Genomic DNA, 15852 nt, shown 5'->3' with positions numbered 1-15852 from the left:
GTTTACTATAGGGATTTGCTGCTGCTCTGGACAGTTCCTGTCACGAACAGAGGCGGCAGCAGGGAGCACTGTGTTAGACTGGAAAGAATATATACACTTTCTGTAGAGCATATGTTATGTGGTAATCCAGGGGAGCCAGGTCAAACAAGTAGTTACACAGGCAAAATGTTTACTTAAAGGTGCAGTGCATGTTATAACAGTCTCTCTTAAATAAAGGTGCAATGAGTACAATGAGTAGATAACTTTGCTGACTGAGATCCCTTGAAATGAGCCGGATACTTGAGATACTTTTAGACAATCACTGCCACACACAGGTATACTGTTTAGAAGACTTGGGCTTGAATAAATCACTTGTTGACTAGAATACACACTTGAGAATAGTACAGTACATTAGAATATCTGGTGACAGCCTCTGGATACTTGACTGAAAAAAAACTTGACTGGACTAAGGCTGGGTCCACACTACGGAACCCAAGCAGAGAATCTCCAATGGATTTCGTAGCTCATATCCGTTTTCGGCCGTGCGCCTCTCTGCCGGCTTCATAGAAACCACAGTGTCAATTCTTTTGGCGGAATGCAGAATCCGCCCATGCATAGAATGGTGTCTATGACACGGACGAAGAGGCGCGCAGCTGTGAACGGATAGAAGCTACGGAATCTAGCAGAAAATCTCCACTCGGGTTCCGTAGTGTCAACCCAGCCTTAGAACTTGACTAGCAGTGGTGACAGTGGACTGTCTGTAGGGTAAGGAGACAGATGGGTCCCATTCAGACCATTAAGTACTCTGAAGTACCTACAATGAAGGGTATCACCTTCCACCTAATGCTGTCCATGGAAACCAAATGACACAGAGCCAGGCATGTAGGTAAAGTTAGTCCTTGGGGGTACCCCTAAGGAAACCTAGCATGTTGCAGCAGAATTCTCAGCTTTAGTTGCACTTAACTAACTGCTGACGAAGACTCTTGTCTAGTTATCAGGGAAAGAAGAGGATAGCTGCCCAGCGTGAGTAGGATTCCTGTTATTTATGGCTCACAGCAGCTTCACCGCATGGCTCACAAGCCTGACATGGCTAGGGTTGAGATAAGATGAAGAAATAGGGAAAGTCTTTCATACATACAGTCCCCACAAGTGGATCCTGGCCTCCAGACCAAGCCCTATAAGAAGTCCTTCAGTGGGAACACAATCTCTCTGTACACTCTCTCTAATATAAATACCCCTCAGGGAGCTATCTGAGTGGCCCGGAACACATCTGGAGACAGTAAACTCTAGCCTATGATAGGCCAGGAAAAAGAGGAGGTACTAGTGTGAGGTACCCAGCTCAGGGATTGGCTCTCAGTCAGCTGAACATCAAGTGTCATACAGAGGAAAAACATGAGAAAAATCACATTCACAGTTAACTCTTTCGATACCTTTTCCTTCAGCTTTACTAAGTAATATAAAGTGCATAGTACTACCTTCTTCCCAGAGCATATGTACATAACAAAACCAAACTACACAGTTGCTATAAACAGCAGTATAACATCAGTTCTTGGACACTGCACATACAGCAGCTGCTAAGTACTGGAGGACTTGAGATTTTTATAACTTTCTGAAAACAGCTGGCTTGAACGAAACATGTTTTCGATGGACTATCACTTCAAAGTCAATGGTAGTTATTTAAATTGTGTAACTCACACACTTTTTTGGCTTTTACAGCAGCTGCAAAGAGGCCAGAGGAGGCTGTGAAGATGAAAAGGAGATATGAGAATACCCCTTTAAACTTTGTAAGGATTGGACTCTGAGAGTCTGTGCAGGAGTCATAGCTAGGTCAGTGCAGGCTGACTCTCCAGCAGAAAGGGAGAGATTGGATGCCTAGGAAGTGGTGTGTAGGTCTTAGATTCCTAAGAAACCAATGGACTAGTGGTGCTAAGAACAAGAATGTTAGTCCAAAAGGCTTTTGGATGATAATAGAGAATATCCGTCTTCCTGTATAAAGTACAAAATTGTTGCCTAGTACAGTAAGTTGGAGTTAACCTGTAATAAATTAAAGTCTTCTATGTGAAGATAACATTGACCTAAAAGCTAAAGTTGAGTTACTCCCGTTGTAAGTTGAAGGTGAGCAGAGTTTAAAGAAGCAAGGCCCTTTAACTAACTGGGACTTGGACTGAGATTGTGTAATGTTTTCATTTGGGCATAATATTGTGTCATCAAATAATACATACATGAGCTGGACGTAGTCTTCATCAACCGGAGTTTACTAGAAATCAAGTAGAGAAAATCAACTGACAATACAAGGCTAAAGAACTGAACAGCAGAGTGACACATGGATCAGGATACTAAGCCACGCACTAATGTATACAATGCCAATACATAGCAAAACACTGAATAATTCATATTTAGGCTCTGTTCACACTACGTAAAAGTACAGCCGATGGCAACAACGGCCGTACTTTTCACATTGTGGAACACTGCCTCCACTTCTATGGGATCCCGGACGGAGCGTATACACATCGTATACGCTCCGGACGGGATACCGTGCGGACCCGCAAATAACTGACATGTCAGTTTTCTGCGGCCGCAATTCAATGAATTGCGGCTGAAGAAAACCCTGTCAGTTCACACAATGAAGCGAGCGGCTCCGGCCTCTCGCTTCACTGTGTGCTATGGGAGGTTCTGTGGAACCCTGCGGTCAAAAGATCATCCGGCTGGTACTGCAGTACCGGCCGGGATGATCCGTGCAGAGACCTGGGGTCACGGAACGGCCAGTCTCTCACATTGTGTGAACATAGCCTAATATGTAATACTGCTACCTATGTCAGGAGAGACCTCCAGTGTGAAAGTGGACTGTTTTTTGGCATGATCTTTATGAAGATACTACTTTAATAGTAATTCTCTTATGAGCAGTTCTGTCCATGTGTTGCAGCTGTTTTTGTTGTACTTTTTCCCTTAGGTTTTGTTTAATTAAGAACATAAGGAACATCTTACAAATAACTTACAAGAAGTAGGGGAAAAGTAGAATGATTAGAATTATGGTAAGCAAGGATGAGAGCCAGGATAAGGGCTTCCCATGGCCCTTAAAGGGTGTTTAGCTCAGGTCCTATTCACTTGAATGCAAACTAAGTGTTAGGATAGGGACAGGATGACACAAGGACAGGTAAGCCCTGAAGCTGGCACCCACTCCGCTGTCCCTGCCTACTTGCCTCAGAAACCCAAAACGGCAACGGACAACTGGACGGCAAAACCCTGTACAAACTAGGTGCAACACAGAAAAGATCAAAACAAGACAAACACACACAATAAGGCAATGTTAGAGGTCCAGGTCAATAACACAAGCAGCGCAGTACAATACAGAATTCAAAAGGGTAGTTGAATAGTCAAGAGCCAGAAGTCAGATAACTAGAAGTCAATGCAGGAAACAATGCTAGGTCATGATACACTAGTAAACTAGGCACTATTGCAGGCAAGGAGTGAGGCAGAGGGGAAGATACGTATGGAACCTGGAGTTCTAAGCCCCAGAAGTGATTGGGGCTGAGGCTCCAGGTCCGGCCAAGGTGCTGACAGCTGACTGGTGTGTCAGCTGTCAGTCAATCAAACACATTGCAACCGCCTTATGCCTATTGGCCGGGGATGGTTTATTAATTCCAAAAGGGACAATATGTGTGGTTTGTATCCCTTGGGTGTGCCATAAATGTCCCAAATGGGAATATCTCTTCAAGAAAAAATATTTGAAACACTTTCACTTTCTTAGGGTATGTAATTTAGACGGAAAGTCCGTCGCGTAATCCGTCCCTTGCGCCCCCTCGGAGAGAGCGGCGGGCGCACATGTATCCGCCCGAGTCATAGACTCCATTCTATGCACGGGCGGATTCCTTCTTCCGTCTAAAGAATGATCAAGTTTATTCTTTGGACAGAGAAAGGAATCCGCTCGTGCGGGCACAAGGGACGGATTACACAACGCACTTTCCATCTAAATTACTATGTGTGCACATACTCTAACAAAGCCAAACGTGTGAGAATTATTGATGGTAAATTTCATCCCTTCATTAGACACAGACAACCGTCAGTCAAAGGTAATCAGTTATTTCCCTAATATAGAATGTGTTATAACAAATAATAGCAATTCAATGTGTCAGTGGTTTAATAAGAACAAAAATACTTTCTGCTAACTATACGTGTTATCATGTAAAAACATGATTTGTAGAAAACAGAAAAAATTTCCTCCTATAATAAAAATCACAGAAATTCAAGTTTAAGCTGGATATGACCTGTTTAAATATTTTGGGAAAAGTTTTTGCAACGTTTCACTAAATTCCAGAATGCTAGCTCAATACAGTGATCACTCTAAATACTATTCTTCACCATGTTAAAAGAAAGTCATGTCCCTCTGAGTTGTATGTGTTTGAAAAAATAATTGTTACATATGTTGCATATTGCATACTTAGTAATAGCTATTGACCTATAGCTAACACATAGGCTCTTTGCACTAGGACAAAATGCATACCTGTGATATTTCATTTTTTATTTTTTAATATTTTTAATATCATTATTATAATTTTATGTGATAGATAGATAGACAGTAAACAATTATTACAGAAACAATGTCAGCTGGTCACATGACTGCAGCATTGAGGTTCACCTTTACCAGTCAACTTCCCTGTATTCTAAGTGTTGCACCCAGTTCTGCTGACTTTCTATAAACTACATGCTGCATGAACTGCTGTGCAATGGACCAGTATGTTATCCATTTCTGTATACAGAACTGGACTGTATCAGTAGAAGAAGACTAAAGTATATAGTCTATCTCAGGGGTCCCCAAACTATGGCCTGTGGGCCACATGTGGCCCCCTAAGTCCATTTATCAGGCCCCCACCTCGGTGTGACAGCCTTACTGAGAGACAGCAAGAAGAAACCTCCTCTACCCTGACATGTCACTGCAGCCTGGCACCATCCTCCACAGCATCTCCCAGCAAACAAAAGCCCCAACCCCCGCCCGACAGAGACAGCATTGCTGGCATCAACCTAATGACTCCCGGACCAGAGACAGATGAGCAGTATGATCCTCGGCTCCACCTCCTCCTTATGGGCAGAGACAGTGTCCTTCTCCACTGCTACTGCTGTGTGTGTGTGTGTGTGTGGGTGGGTGAGTGTCTGTATGTATGTCTGTGTGTTAGTGGAGTGAGTGAGTGAGTGAGTGTGTGTGTGTGTGTGTGGGTATGGGTGTGTGTGTGTGTGTGGGTCCGATTGCCGTGCCCGCTAATAGGGTAATCAGATGCAGCTGTCAAAGATGACAGCTGCATCCGATTACCTGATGCAGCTGTTCCTTGGTGTCTAGTGGGGTATTGGCGCTGATCCCGTCTCGGCACTCGGTTGCTTCTGGATGCAGCAGCCAGAAGCAATCGAGTGCCTATCTCATTGATCTATGCTGTATATCTACACAGCATAGATCTCAATGAGAGATCAGTGTGCACATATTAGAAGTCCCCCAGGGGGGCTTCTAATATAAGCGTAAAAGTAAAAAAAAAAAAGTGTAATTATTAATAAAAAGCCACCTCCCCTAATAAAAGTCAGAATCACCCCCCTTTCCCCATGTTATGAATAAAAATAAATAAATAACCAAACATGTTTGGTATCGCCACGTGCGTAATCGCCCGATTTATTAATTAATCACTTTCCTGATCTCGCACGGTAAACGGCGTAAGCACAAAAAAATCCCAAAGTGCAAAATTGCACAATTTTAGTCGCATCAAATCCAGAAAAATTGTAATAAAAAGCGATCAAAAATCGCATATGGGCAATCAAGGTACCGGTAGAAAGAACACATCATGGCGCAAAAAATTATACCTCAATCAGCCCCATAGACCAACGGATAGAAGCGCTATAAGCATGGGAGCAAGTTATACATGTTACATATCGTTGTAATCGTAACAACTTGAGGAACATATATAACAAGTCAGTTTTACCCCAGGGAAAACGGCGTAAAAAAAATACCCTCCAAATAAAAGAAATGTGTTGTTGTTTTTTTTTTTACAATTTCACCACACATTGAATTTTTTCCTGCTTTTTCAGTGTACTTCATGAAAAAATTCAGCATGTCATTGCAAAGTACAATTAGTGGTGCAAAAAATAAGGGCTCATGTGGGTTTCTAGGTGAAAAAATGCAACTGCTATGGCCTTTTAAGCACAAGGAGGAAAAAACGAAAACACAAAAAAATTTAATTTGGCCCGGTCCTCAAAGGGTTAAAGGGGAAGGCCGGGCAAAATAATTTTAAGATATGTTATTGCCCAACAAAAGTTATGAAAATTACTATTGCTGCGTTTACACGAAGCGATCATTAGCCCAATCAATCGTTTAACGATTTTGAAGCAATGATTTGGTTTTTATGACGATCAGCGTTTAGACCAATAAATCGTTAGAAAAAGCGTTAGAAAATTCGTAAGAAAAATTGTTATTGCGATCGGTTTTAAGATCGCTTAAGCCCATCTTTTACATAGGGTGAGTCTTTGAAAGACTGTTTACACGAAACGATCTGCGAATTTTTAGCGAACGATGAACGACGATTTGAGAACATGTTGAAAGATCAAAATGAACGATTTTTCGCTTATCGCTTGATCGTTTGCTGTGTTTACACGGAACGATTATCACTCAAATGTGATCGTTACGCAGCATAATAGACACTTATTATGGGAAACACACCTATAGTGCATTTTCTCTGCACTTACTACAGCATGGCGTGTTCAGGTCTCTGTAAAGGTGGTGATGTCACGTCACATAAACTGCTGACACCTGCTGCAGCAGTGGGACAGACTGGAGCAGCAGGAGTTGCCAGTTTATGTGACGTGACATCACCACTTTTACAGAGACCGGAACACGCCATGCTGTAGTAACTGCAGGGAATATGCACTATAGGTGCGTTTCCCATAATAAGTGTCTATTAGTAATTTTCATAACTTTTGTTGGGCAATAACATATCTTAAAATTATTTTGCCTGGACTTCCCCTTTAAGCATCCTCCAGAGCAGTGCTTCTCAACTCCAGTCCTCAGGCCTCACCAACAGGTCATGTTTTGAGAATTTCCTTAGTATTTCACAGGTGATATAATTATACTCAGTGCATCAGGTATTATAAAAGGTGTTCTTTGTATGGGATATTCTGAAAACATGACCTGTTGGTGAGGCCTGAGTACTGGAATTGAGAAGCACTGCTCCAGAGCATGAGCAAGGTCAGAGGGCTCTCTAAACCTGCTTATTTAACCCCTTGAATGCCGTGGTCACTTAATACATGATCAAAGGAGATTCCATGTTCTGGTTGTCTGGTACCTGACATTCTGGAAGCTCAGATGGAATATGAAAGGTATCATGTGTTTCCTTGGCCTAACAGCTACCTAACAGAGTCATAAGTTATGAACATGAATTGCATCTCACAGGTTTCCATGAAATAAGGCACATTATAATACCTCTCTCCTGTAAGGTAAGCTGTGTTTAACCTGTTATAAACCAGGGAAGTGTCTCCCAAACATTCACACAGAACTCAGTGACAGTGACTTCTAGAATTCTATAGTATAAAGTAAAGGCTACACGCCTCAGCTGTTGCATGTCCTTGTTCTTCTGTTGAGGAAGCTGGGACACAGAACATACATATAACATACTATAACTAGAGATGAGCGAACTGTTCGGACTTTTTGTCCGAAAGCAGTTCTCTCTATCGGCATACCTGTGATCCCGGCCGCATAGATGCGCTCCCGGGAATATGCGGCCAGGATATTCCAGGAAATCGATGTTGAAATCCCTGGAATATCCTGCCCGCATATTCGCGGGATCGCAACTATGTGGCCAGGATCACAGGCATGATAATAGAGCGACGATGCCGTCGGACTAAAAGCCCGATGGTCCGCTCATCTCTAACTATAACTGATGAAGAATATGTATCTCCATGACACATTATTTTACTGAGCACACAGTATTCAGAAAGTGAAATGCTATGCATAGCTTACAGAAGAAATCGCTCTCTTGCAGTGTTGCTAAGGAAGTATTGGTTGCTAGGGAAGTGGTGGGTTCTAAAATGTTCAACCATTACTTAAATTAGTTGCTACTTAAAAAAATATGTTGTGGGTTTGAAACATGCAATTTTCCACCTGCATAATTCATCAATGCAGACGATATTGTGTATATTTCTTATATGACTATTTTGTGCTATAAGTGTGATAAATAATAAATCACACAGTATGATCTCATGCATACAGAGCTGACCAATGCTACAGTATAGTACATCAAAGATTTTAACCATGGCTGGTTTTGCGTAGCATATATTTAGTATAGTGTACATTGCATTCTAAGGGTACTATTACACGGAACGATAATCGGACGAATTGGCCCGATTCGGCCGATTATCGCTCCGTGTAATAAATGCAACGATCAGCCGATGACAACAATCATCGGCTGATCGTTGATATAGGTTAGACCCTATTTTCGTCGGGCGCCGACCGCGCACCACTGCGTGTAATAGCGGTGTGTGGCCGGCGACTAACGATATACATTACCCATCCACGTTCCAGGGCTGCTCCTGCCGTCCGCTTCTCCCGGGGTCCCGCACGCGCTCTAGCTTCACAGAGGCCTGTCAGCTGATAGGCCGCTCAGCCAATCACAGGCCGCGCCGGTCCCGGCCTGTGATTGGCTGAGCGGCCTACCAGCTGACAGGCCACTGTGAAGCTAGAGTGCGCACGGGACCCCGGGAGAAGCGGACGGCAGGAGCAGCCCTGGAACGTGGATGGGTAATGTATGCCAGTTCAGCAAGGGCTGCAAGGACATCGGTAACGATGTTCTTGCAGCTCTTGTTAAGCGATTATCGGGCTGTGTAATAGGCCCAGTAAACGAGCAACGATCTAGCAGATCGCTGCTCGTTTACAGGTATTATCGGGCCCTGCTCGGCCCGTGTAATACCACCCTAAGTCAGTAGTCAGACGCTTTCACTTTTTCGCATTTAGTTATGTTGCAGCTTTTCGGGTTAAAAATAATAATACAAAAATCAATCCCCTCCTTTATAGTTCTCCATAGGCATATACAGGCTCAGTGGTGGACACTGAGGGGCAGGGGCATGGTCACATGTTCCTCCATGTCGGCCAGTTTATGGACAGAATCACCACAGAGCAGGACAGCACAGCCTGGAGGAGATGCGTGTGATTTAGCTCTGAGAGGTACACAGGGAGCTGCTGTCAGTAAGAGCTATGAGTACAGGTTTTTAGGCTGGGTTCTCACTGCATTTTTTTTGGCTTTTCCTTTTTCATCCTTAATTTTTTTTTTGCAAAAAACGGATGAAAAAACAGATGTAGTTGTGTGCATCGGTTTTAAGCCATTTTTCCATTGACTTCCATTATTTAAAAAAAAGGATCTGTATTTTTTAGCATTCACAAAAATGCAGTCAACCACATTTTTGTGTACGCTAAAAAAAAGGATTTTGATCCTTTTTTTGATCGGTTTTTTTTTAAAATATAATGGAAGTCAATGGAAAAAGAGATCAAAACAGATGCACATAAATACATCACTGCGCCAGTGTTATATTCAGGGGCAGAGTATGTGGTAGTGTTATATTCAGGGGCACAGTTTTTGGTAGTGTTATATTCAGAGCGTGCAATGTGTTGCACCATAATATTTAGAGGGCACAAAGTGTGGCACCATTATATACAGAGGAAGCAGTGTGAAGCAGTATTATATTCTGAGGGTGCAGTGTGTGGTACCATTATATTCAAAAGGTGTAAAGTGTGGCAGGATTATATTCAGAGGGAGCAGTGTGTGGCACAATTATATTGAGAGGGCACAGTGTGGCATCATTATATTCAGAGGGAATAGTATGTGGCATAAATATAGTAAAAGGACACAGTGTGTGGCACAATTTTATCCAGAGGATACAGTGTGTGGCATCACTATATCCAGAGGGTGCAGTGTGTGGCATCACTATATCCAGAGGGTACAGTGTGTGGCATCATTATATCCAGAGGGTACAGTATGTTGCATCATTATAATTAGAGGGTGCAGTGTATGGCATCATTATATCCAGAGGGTGCAGTGTATGGCATCATTATATCCAGAGGGTACAGTGTGTGGCATCATTATATCCAGAGGGTACAGTATGTTGCATCATTATATTTAGAGGGTGCAGTGTATGGCATCATTATATCCAGAGGGTGCAGTGTATGGCATCATTATATCCAGAGGGTGCAGTGTATAGCATCATTATATCCAGAGGGTACAGTGTATGGCATCATTATATCCAGAGGGTGCAGTGTATGGCATCATTATATCCAGAGGGTACAGTGTATGGCATCATTATATTCAGATGGTGCAGTGTGTGGCAGAGTTATATTCAGAGGGTGCAGTGTGTGGCAGAGTTATATTCAGAGGGTGCAGTGTGTGGCATAGTTATATTTAGAGGGTGCAGTGTGTGGCAGAGTTATATTCAGGTGGAACAGTGTCTTGTAGGGTTATATTGATTATTGCCTTCATATAAAGGATAATGATCTGACAATGTGAGGAGCCAATGATATCTTTTTTTCAGTTTCACAGCATATATTTGTTATTTTGTGGAAAAATGAAGTCTCATTACAAAGTAGAATTTGTGTTGCAAAAAAAAAATTGGGGGGGTGAAATTTAAAGCGCTATGGCTTTTTAAATACAGAGGAAAAAACAAAAGCGCAAAAACGAAAAATGGCTGTGACGTGAAGGGGTTAACATTGGGTAAAGGCATTGTAGCTGCATATGCCTTCTTTAAGAAACGGTCACAGTATAACGTATATCAGTTATTAAAGTAGTACTTTAGTAGAAAATCAAAAAAATTAAATCAACTGGTGTCAGAAAGTTATACAGATTTGTATATTACTTCTATTTAAAAATCTCCAGTATTTATCACTGCTGTATGTTCTGAAGAAAGTGGAGTTTTCATTCCAGTCTGACAGTGCTCTCTGCTACCACCTCTGTCCATGATAGAAACTGTCCGCTGAAGTGTATGGTGCAAACGGCTCTAAATCAGGGATGGTGAACCTTCAGCCCTCCAGCTGTTGCAAAACTACAACTTCCATCATGCCTGAACAGCCAAAGCTAAAGCTTCAGCTGTCTAGGCATGATGGGAATTGTAGCTTTGCAACAGCTGGAGAGCTGAAGATTCCCCATGCCTGCTCTAAATTATGGTGCAAATGGTTATTAATAAATTAAAACGCTGCTTTGATGTAAAACAAAAAGTGCAAATACATCAATGTGGGCTGCTGTGTCTATCAATAGCCATTTCTTGGAGATTAAATCTGGGGTATCCTCCATAGGCATTCAAGCACACTCACGCACAATAGATATATGTTGCAGAAACATCTGCTACTCTTTTATTCATGACTAGAGCGTGAAGAAATTTATGAAAGTGTGCTGTAGAAACAAGCCCATTGAGTTGTATTAGAATTTCTGGAGGGACTGGTAAACAATTAAGAAAGCCAACTGGGTTTCAGAAAATGTATTTGAAAAGCTCCAAACAATTGTTATCAGATTTTGCACCCACCTTATATACTCCCACCTTACACAGATCTGTGCTCTACCATACGGATTTTTAAAAGCAGAAGATATGTACAGTAGAAAGACAAGTGTGATACTTCTTTAATCCTTTTGTGGCTTCTGATCAAACAATCTATTGACCCCACAAAGAGGATCAATCATGATAGACCACTTAGCGTGATATAACTATGTCATGGTTATAGACCACAACTTGCAAAGGGCAGTTTTACTACTGCATATGCATCAAAACATGTTACACTTTGACCCAAACAACTGCCACCACATTTATTAGGAGTCTTAGGAAATCTCAGCATACAAGAGGGTGTGGCTCAAGACCAAGAGGCAAAATTCTAGTGCAGTGTAAAGGATAGACGGCATTTCCTGGTTGTGTGAACAGGAACCCACAAGTGGTCACAGAACCAAGCCCCCCCCCCCCCAAAAAAAAAAAAAAATTTAAATGGGTGTGGAGCAGGTCACATGATCAGGCAGCTGTGCCAGGGAGAGTCAGATGATCAGGCAGCAGTACATACTAACACAGACCACCATATAGCCTTAGCCTACATGAACCTAAACAGGGTCAAATTTCATGCCCTCCAGCTATTGCAAAACAATTCCCATCATGCCTGGGCAGCTAAAGCTTTGGCTGTCTAGGCATGACTGGAATTGTAGTCTTGTAACAGCTGTAAGGCCCAAGTTTAACACCTATGACAATGACCGCATAATGCACTTCTAGGATCCATTCACAGAGACAAGATCTAAAGATTTTGTGCTGCATTCCATCATTTCGTTACATTGCCACCCACAGAATAAAATCTGCAGCTTCAGATCTGCATAATCAAATCTGCAGCAGTTCCTGTATGTGTGAATATACCCATATGGTGCACTGTTACACTATCTTGGAAGTTTGCACAGCTGGAGTATTTAAAGCGTTTAAAATGCAAGCCTCTTGATAGGAAACATAAATATGTAGAAGGTAGTCCAGTGTAATGTGAATATAATACAAGCTTGTACTCTATATAGCAACACTCCCTTCACTTATTCAAAGTGCTAAACATTAAGCGAGCATAACAGTATATACAGAGTGAGCCCCTCAGCAAAATTAGATAGTGTTTGGGAGTCTTGTACTAAAGCTTAATTTTGTTCACCGGGAGAAGTGAGCATGCTATATCAGATGTCAGACACTAATTTGTATAAAAGGAGTTTGCAACATTGGCAACCCCCAAAGATAGTGTACCTCAAGTTCAGAGGCCATCAAACTTTCCGAGTTACATTGATATCACAATCTCTGCATATCTACTGCTGGCTAACCCAGCCTCCTGCAGCAGACTACAGAGATTAGTCATGGTATACTTCTGCAGTTATGTTGCAAGATCAGATTACCACAAACCCAGAGGGAGGAAGAAAAAAAAAAGGGGGGGGCATAACTGCAGATTCATTCACACCATCTAAAACCATCTGTTCTGCACAATTACAAGTAAAAGTTTAAGCCTATTATTGAAACAGAACTAAAACGCAATACACTTGGCATTCTAAGAGTTAAGACCTAGCTGCTCATCTTTGTTCTGTGTGCATAGCCTTGCTAGCTCCCCAGCCCCTCCTTACTTTTCTCATAACAATGGCTTCCACGTGACAGAGGGAACATTTGCAGACAGACCCAGACATTGCTACTAAATAGTCATTAAAGTTAAGAGGCTCCCATTTATTAAAAATTAGGACTATACATAGTAAAATCTTTGTTGCAACAAAACATTAAGCCCCACATTAGTATGCCCTGGTGCATTATAGGTAAAGTTACATTAAGCTAATAGTATTGTAATTATATGCTTAACTCAATTAGTTTTCATTTAAACTACAGATTGGGAGTTGGTCACCTCTCATGCAAGGGTTAATGCTGACCACACCCAGCTAAGACTCATACTGGCTAAAGGATCACGTCAAGTAAAAAAAAAAAAAAGGAATTACATCCGAGCAGTACCGTCATTGTGGTCAGGCAGTGTTGCACAAAAGAATAAATTAAGATTTCATGAAAATCTTTGCAAGCTCACCACGGGGGAACTGAAAACCCCTTTGTTTTACCCATGCTCTTCCTCCAGCATTGTGACATCGGCAGAGAAAAATTACACGAATCAGAAAATATTTTATACTTTTTATTTGCATATTGAAAAAAATTGTGCATTCCAATAATTCAAATCATTTTGAACAAATAAAATGGCACTCGATTTGACCGCATTTTACAGCTCGCCGGACCTTGGTGCAGCTTTCCATTCAACGCATCACCATATTTTACTGGATATCTGTAGTTCCACTCAGATTCTCCTTTCATCGTGCAAGGTCGCTCATGCTACCAAAACCAAAGCCAGCCAGACAGGCAGATGGAAAGGCAGCGCCTTCATTCAGTGTTCAGTAGTTCTTTATTAACTTTTCTGTCGGTGTAACGGGGCAGCACAGTAAACGTTTTCCAACCTCTTTGTATCTTAGTTATTTCTTACAAAGTTAAACAGCTAAAAGAAGAAAAATAAGAAGGCAATGCTTGTGGAATGTACAGTGCATATTGGGGTGATGGGGGTTCATTAGGATTCAGACGCTTGTTTCTCTTGCTCAATTGCTGAAAGAGGAAAAAAAAAAAAAAAACAGTATTATACATAGTCCTCACAATGTACAACATCAATCTGAAACAAAGGCAAGAAGTTGTATGTAAAGGTTAAACAAAGTGCTCACTTTCTTTAGAAGGAAGTGGATTTTTCTCTTGTGTTTCTGTCTTTTTCAGCTTGGCCTTATCGAATTTCTCAATCTCAGCCATATCTGGTTTGTCAGACATTTTGTAAGATGATCTGCACAAAGGAGAGAAAAGAATGAAGGTTAGAGCGCCACCATGCCTGCACTGAAAAAAGTGTCACTTGACATTACAGTGGCTGCCACGCCCTCGTGCCCCTCACTTTCTTACAGCAACACATTGGAGCCATATAAAAGCTAAAACATAGGGCACAGAGGCCCTGATTCACAGCTTTCCTCTTACATCCAATGTAGACAATATGCAGCGACACTAATTTCTGGCAATTACATATCACATAATGATCTAATCAATAGTCTGGATGCATGCCAGCTCATATGTTAATGAGGGTTGAGCAAGGGTGGTGGGCAGCAGTCTCTTGCTGGCAGATGAAGTCACGCATTCTTCCTTTATTACAAAAGGCTGCAGCTAACTCAAGGAGCCTTAACCACCGCCCTATTTTATCAGCCCCCACTCCTTCCCAGCACAGCAGCTACATAGCAGCATCCCATTCCAATCAGTGTTATTCCAATGCATTCATTTAAGACTCCTGATTTTAACCCATTGTTGCAGCCACCTCCCCAAGAGAAAAAGGACAAGACTAGACAGTGACTACGCAGTCAATATAAATCTATTGTATATAGTCAACCATAAAGCTTAGCGCTTGCAAAAACAAACTGGCAGGAAGATAACGGGGAATGGAAATATACATGCAAATCCAGGAAAGCTTCCTACAGTATAAGGATAAAGAAAGCTTAAAGCTCTACTAAACAATCACATCAAGAGCTCAAAGCAGAATCTCCAATACAGATCATGCATTCTTAAAATGACCCACTGCTAAAAGCAGAAAAAAATAAAAAAAATAAAAATACAATGGCTACTTACCAGCAACACAAAGCACACAAGCAGAAGATCTCCTCCCAGATGCAGCCTTGAGTGTGAGAGGGAGAGAGCTGTGCCTGCTTTTATATAATCTCCTCTATGCAAATGAGGCGTGATGTCATCCATCTGTAACTCTTCATTGCCCTTGCCTTCCTATTCTTTCTGTTCTCTTCCATTGCACTCTATTATATTAATAAGACGACACAAGCCAACGTCTCACCGTGCATCCTGTAAGGTTTATGAATATCCATTATGAACATTAGGCGAGGCAATAACTGCTGCTTAGACCTAGCCTGAAATATACACAGCCTTGTTTTATCCAACGTGTTATCAAAGGAACAATGCGCAGCTGCTTTGTAGTTTGAGGCCATGCTGTTTCATTTTTCAACCCTGCAGGGTCGTATGCTAGAGGTTCAGGGGCTTTGTATAGGCAACACTCTGAATATGTATACTGCTGTAGTGAACAGAGGTATATGGGCGGAGGTATTTTTTTTTTTGTAAAATAACAATGAAGCCGTATATAGCAGAAAAAATGAAGCGGTCATTCTACTTCTTGTTTTTTTTTCCGGTTGTTTAGGAGGTTGCTTGTATCTGGCTAGATCATTGATGGATCCCACATGTTGGTTTTCAGAAACTCATTAATGTCCAGCTGAAAAGCTGTATCATCTGCTCTGCAGATTCCTCCAGCACAGTAGG

General features: G+C 41.8%; 1 protein-coding gene across 1 annotated transcript; it reads right to left on the bottom strand.

Annotated features, from left to right (window-relative positions):
* Positions 1–13638: 13638 nt before the first annotated feature.
* On the bottom strand, positions 13639–15266 carry TMSB4X (thymosin beta 4 X-linked). Its single transcript, XM_069972444.1, has 3 exons — positions 15160–15266; positions 14223–14335; positions 13639–14109 (listed from the first exon to the last, which is right to left on the bottom strand). The coding sequence occupies exons 2-3, from the start codon at positions 14320–14322 to the stop codon at positions 14075–14077; spliced, it is 135 nt and encodes a 44-aa protein (XP_069828545.1). The 5' UTR covers positions 14323–14335; positions 15160–15266; the 3' UTR covers positions 13639–14074.
* Positions 15267–15852: the final 586 nt, after the last annotated feature.

This window comes from Dendropsophus ebraccatus, chromosome 5 (assembly GCF_027789765.1).
Source record: "Dendropsophus ebraccatus isolate aDenEbr1 chromosome 5, aDenEbr1.pat, whole genome shotgun sequence".
NCBI lineage: Eukaryota > Metazoa > Chordata > Amphibia > Anura > Hylidae > Dendropsophus > Dendropsophus ebraccatus.
The sequence above is the reverse complement of the archived record's forward strand: the minus strand, read 5'-3'. Positions and strand labels throughout refer to the sequence as shown.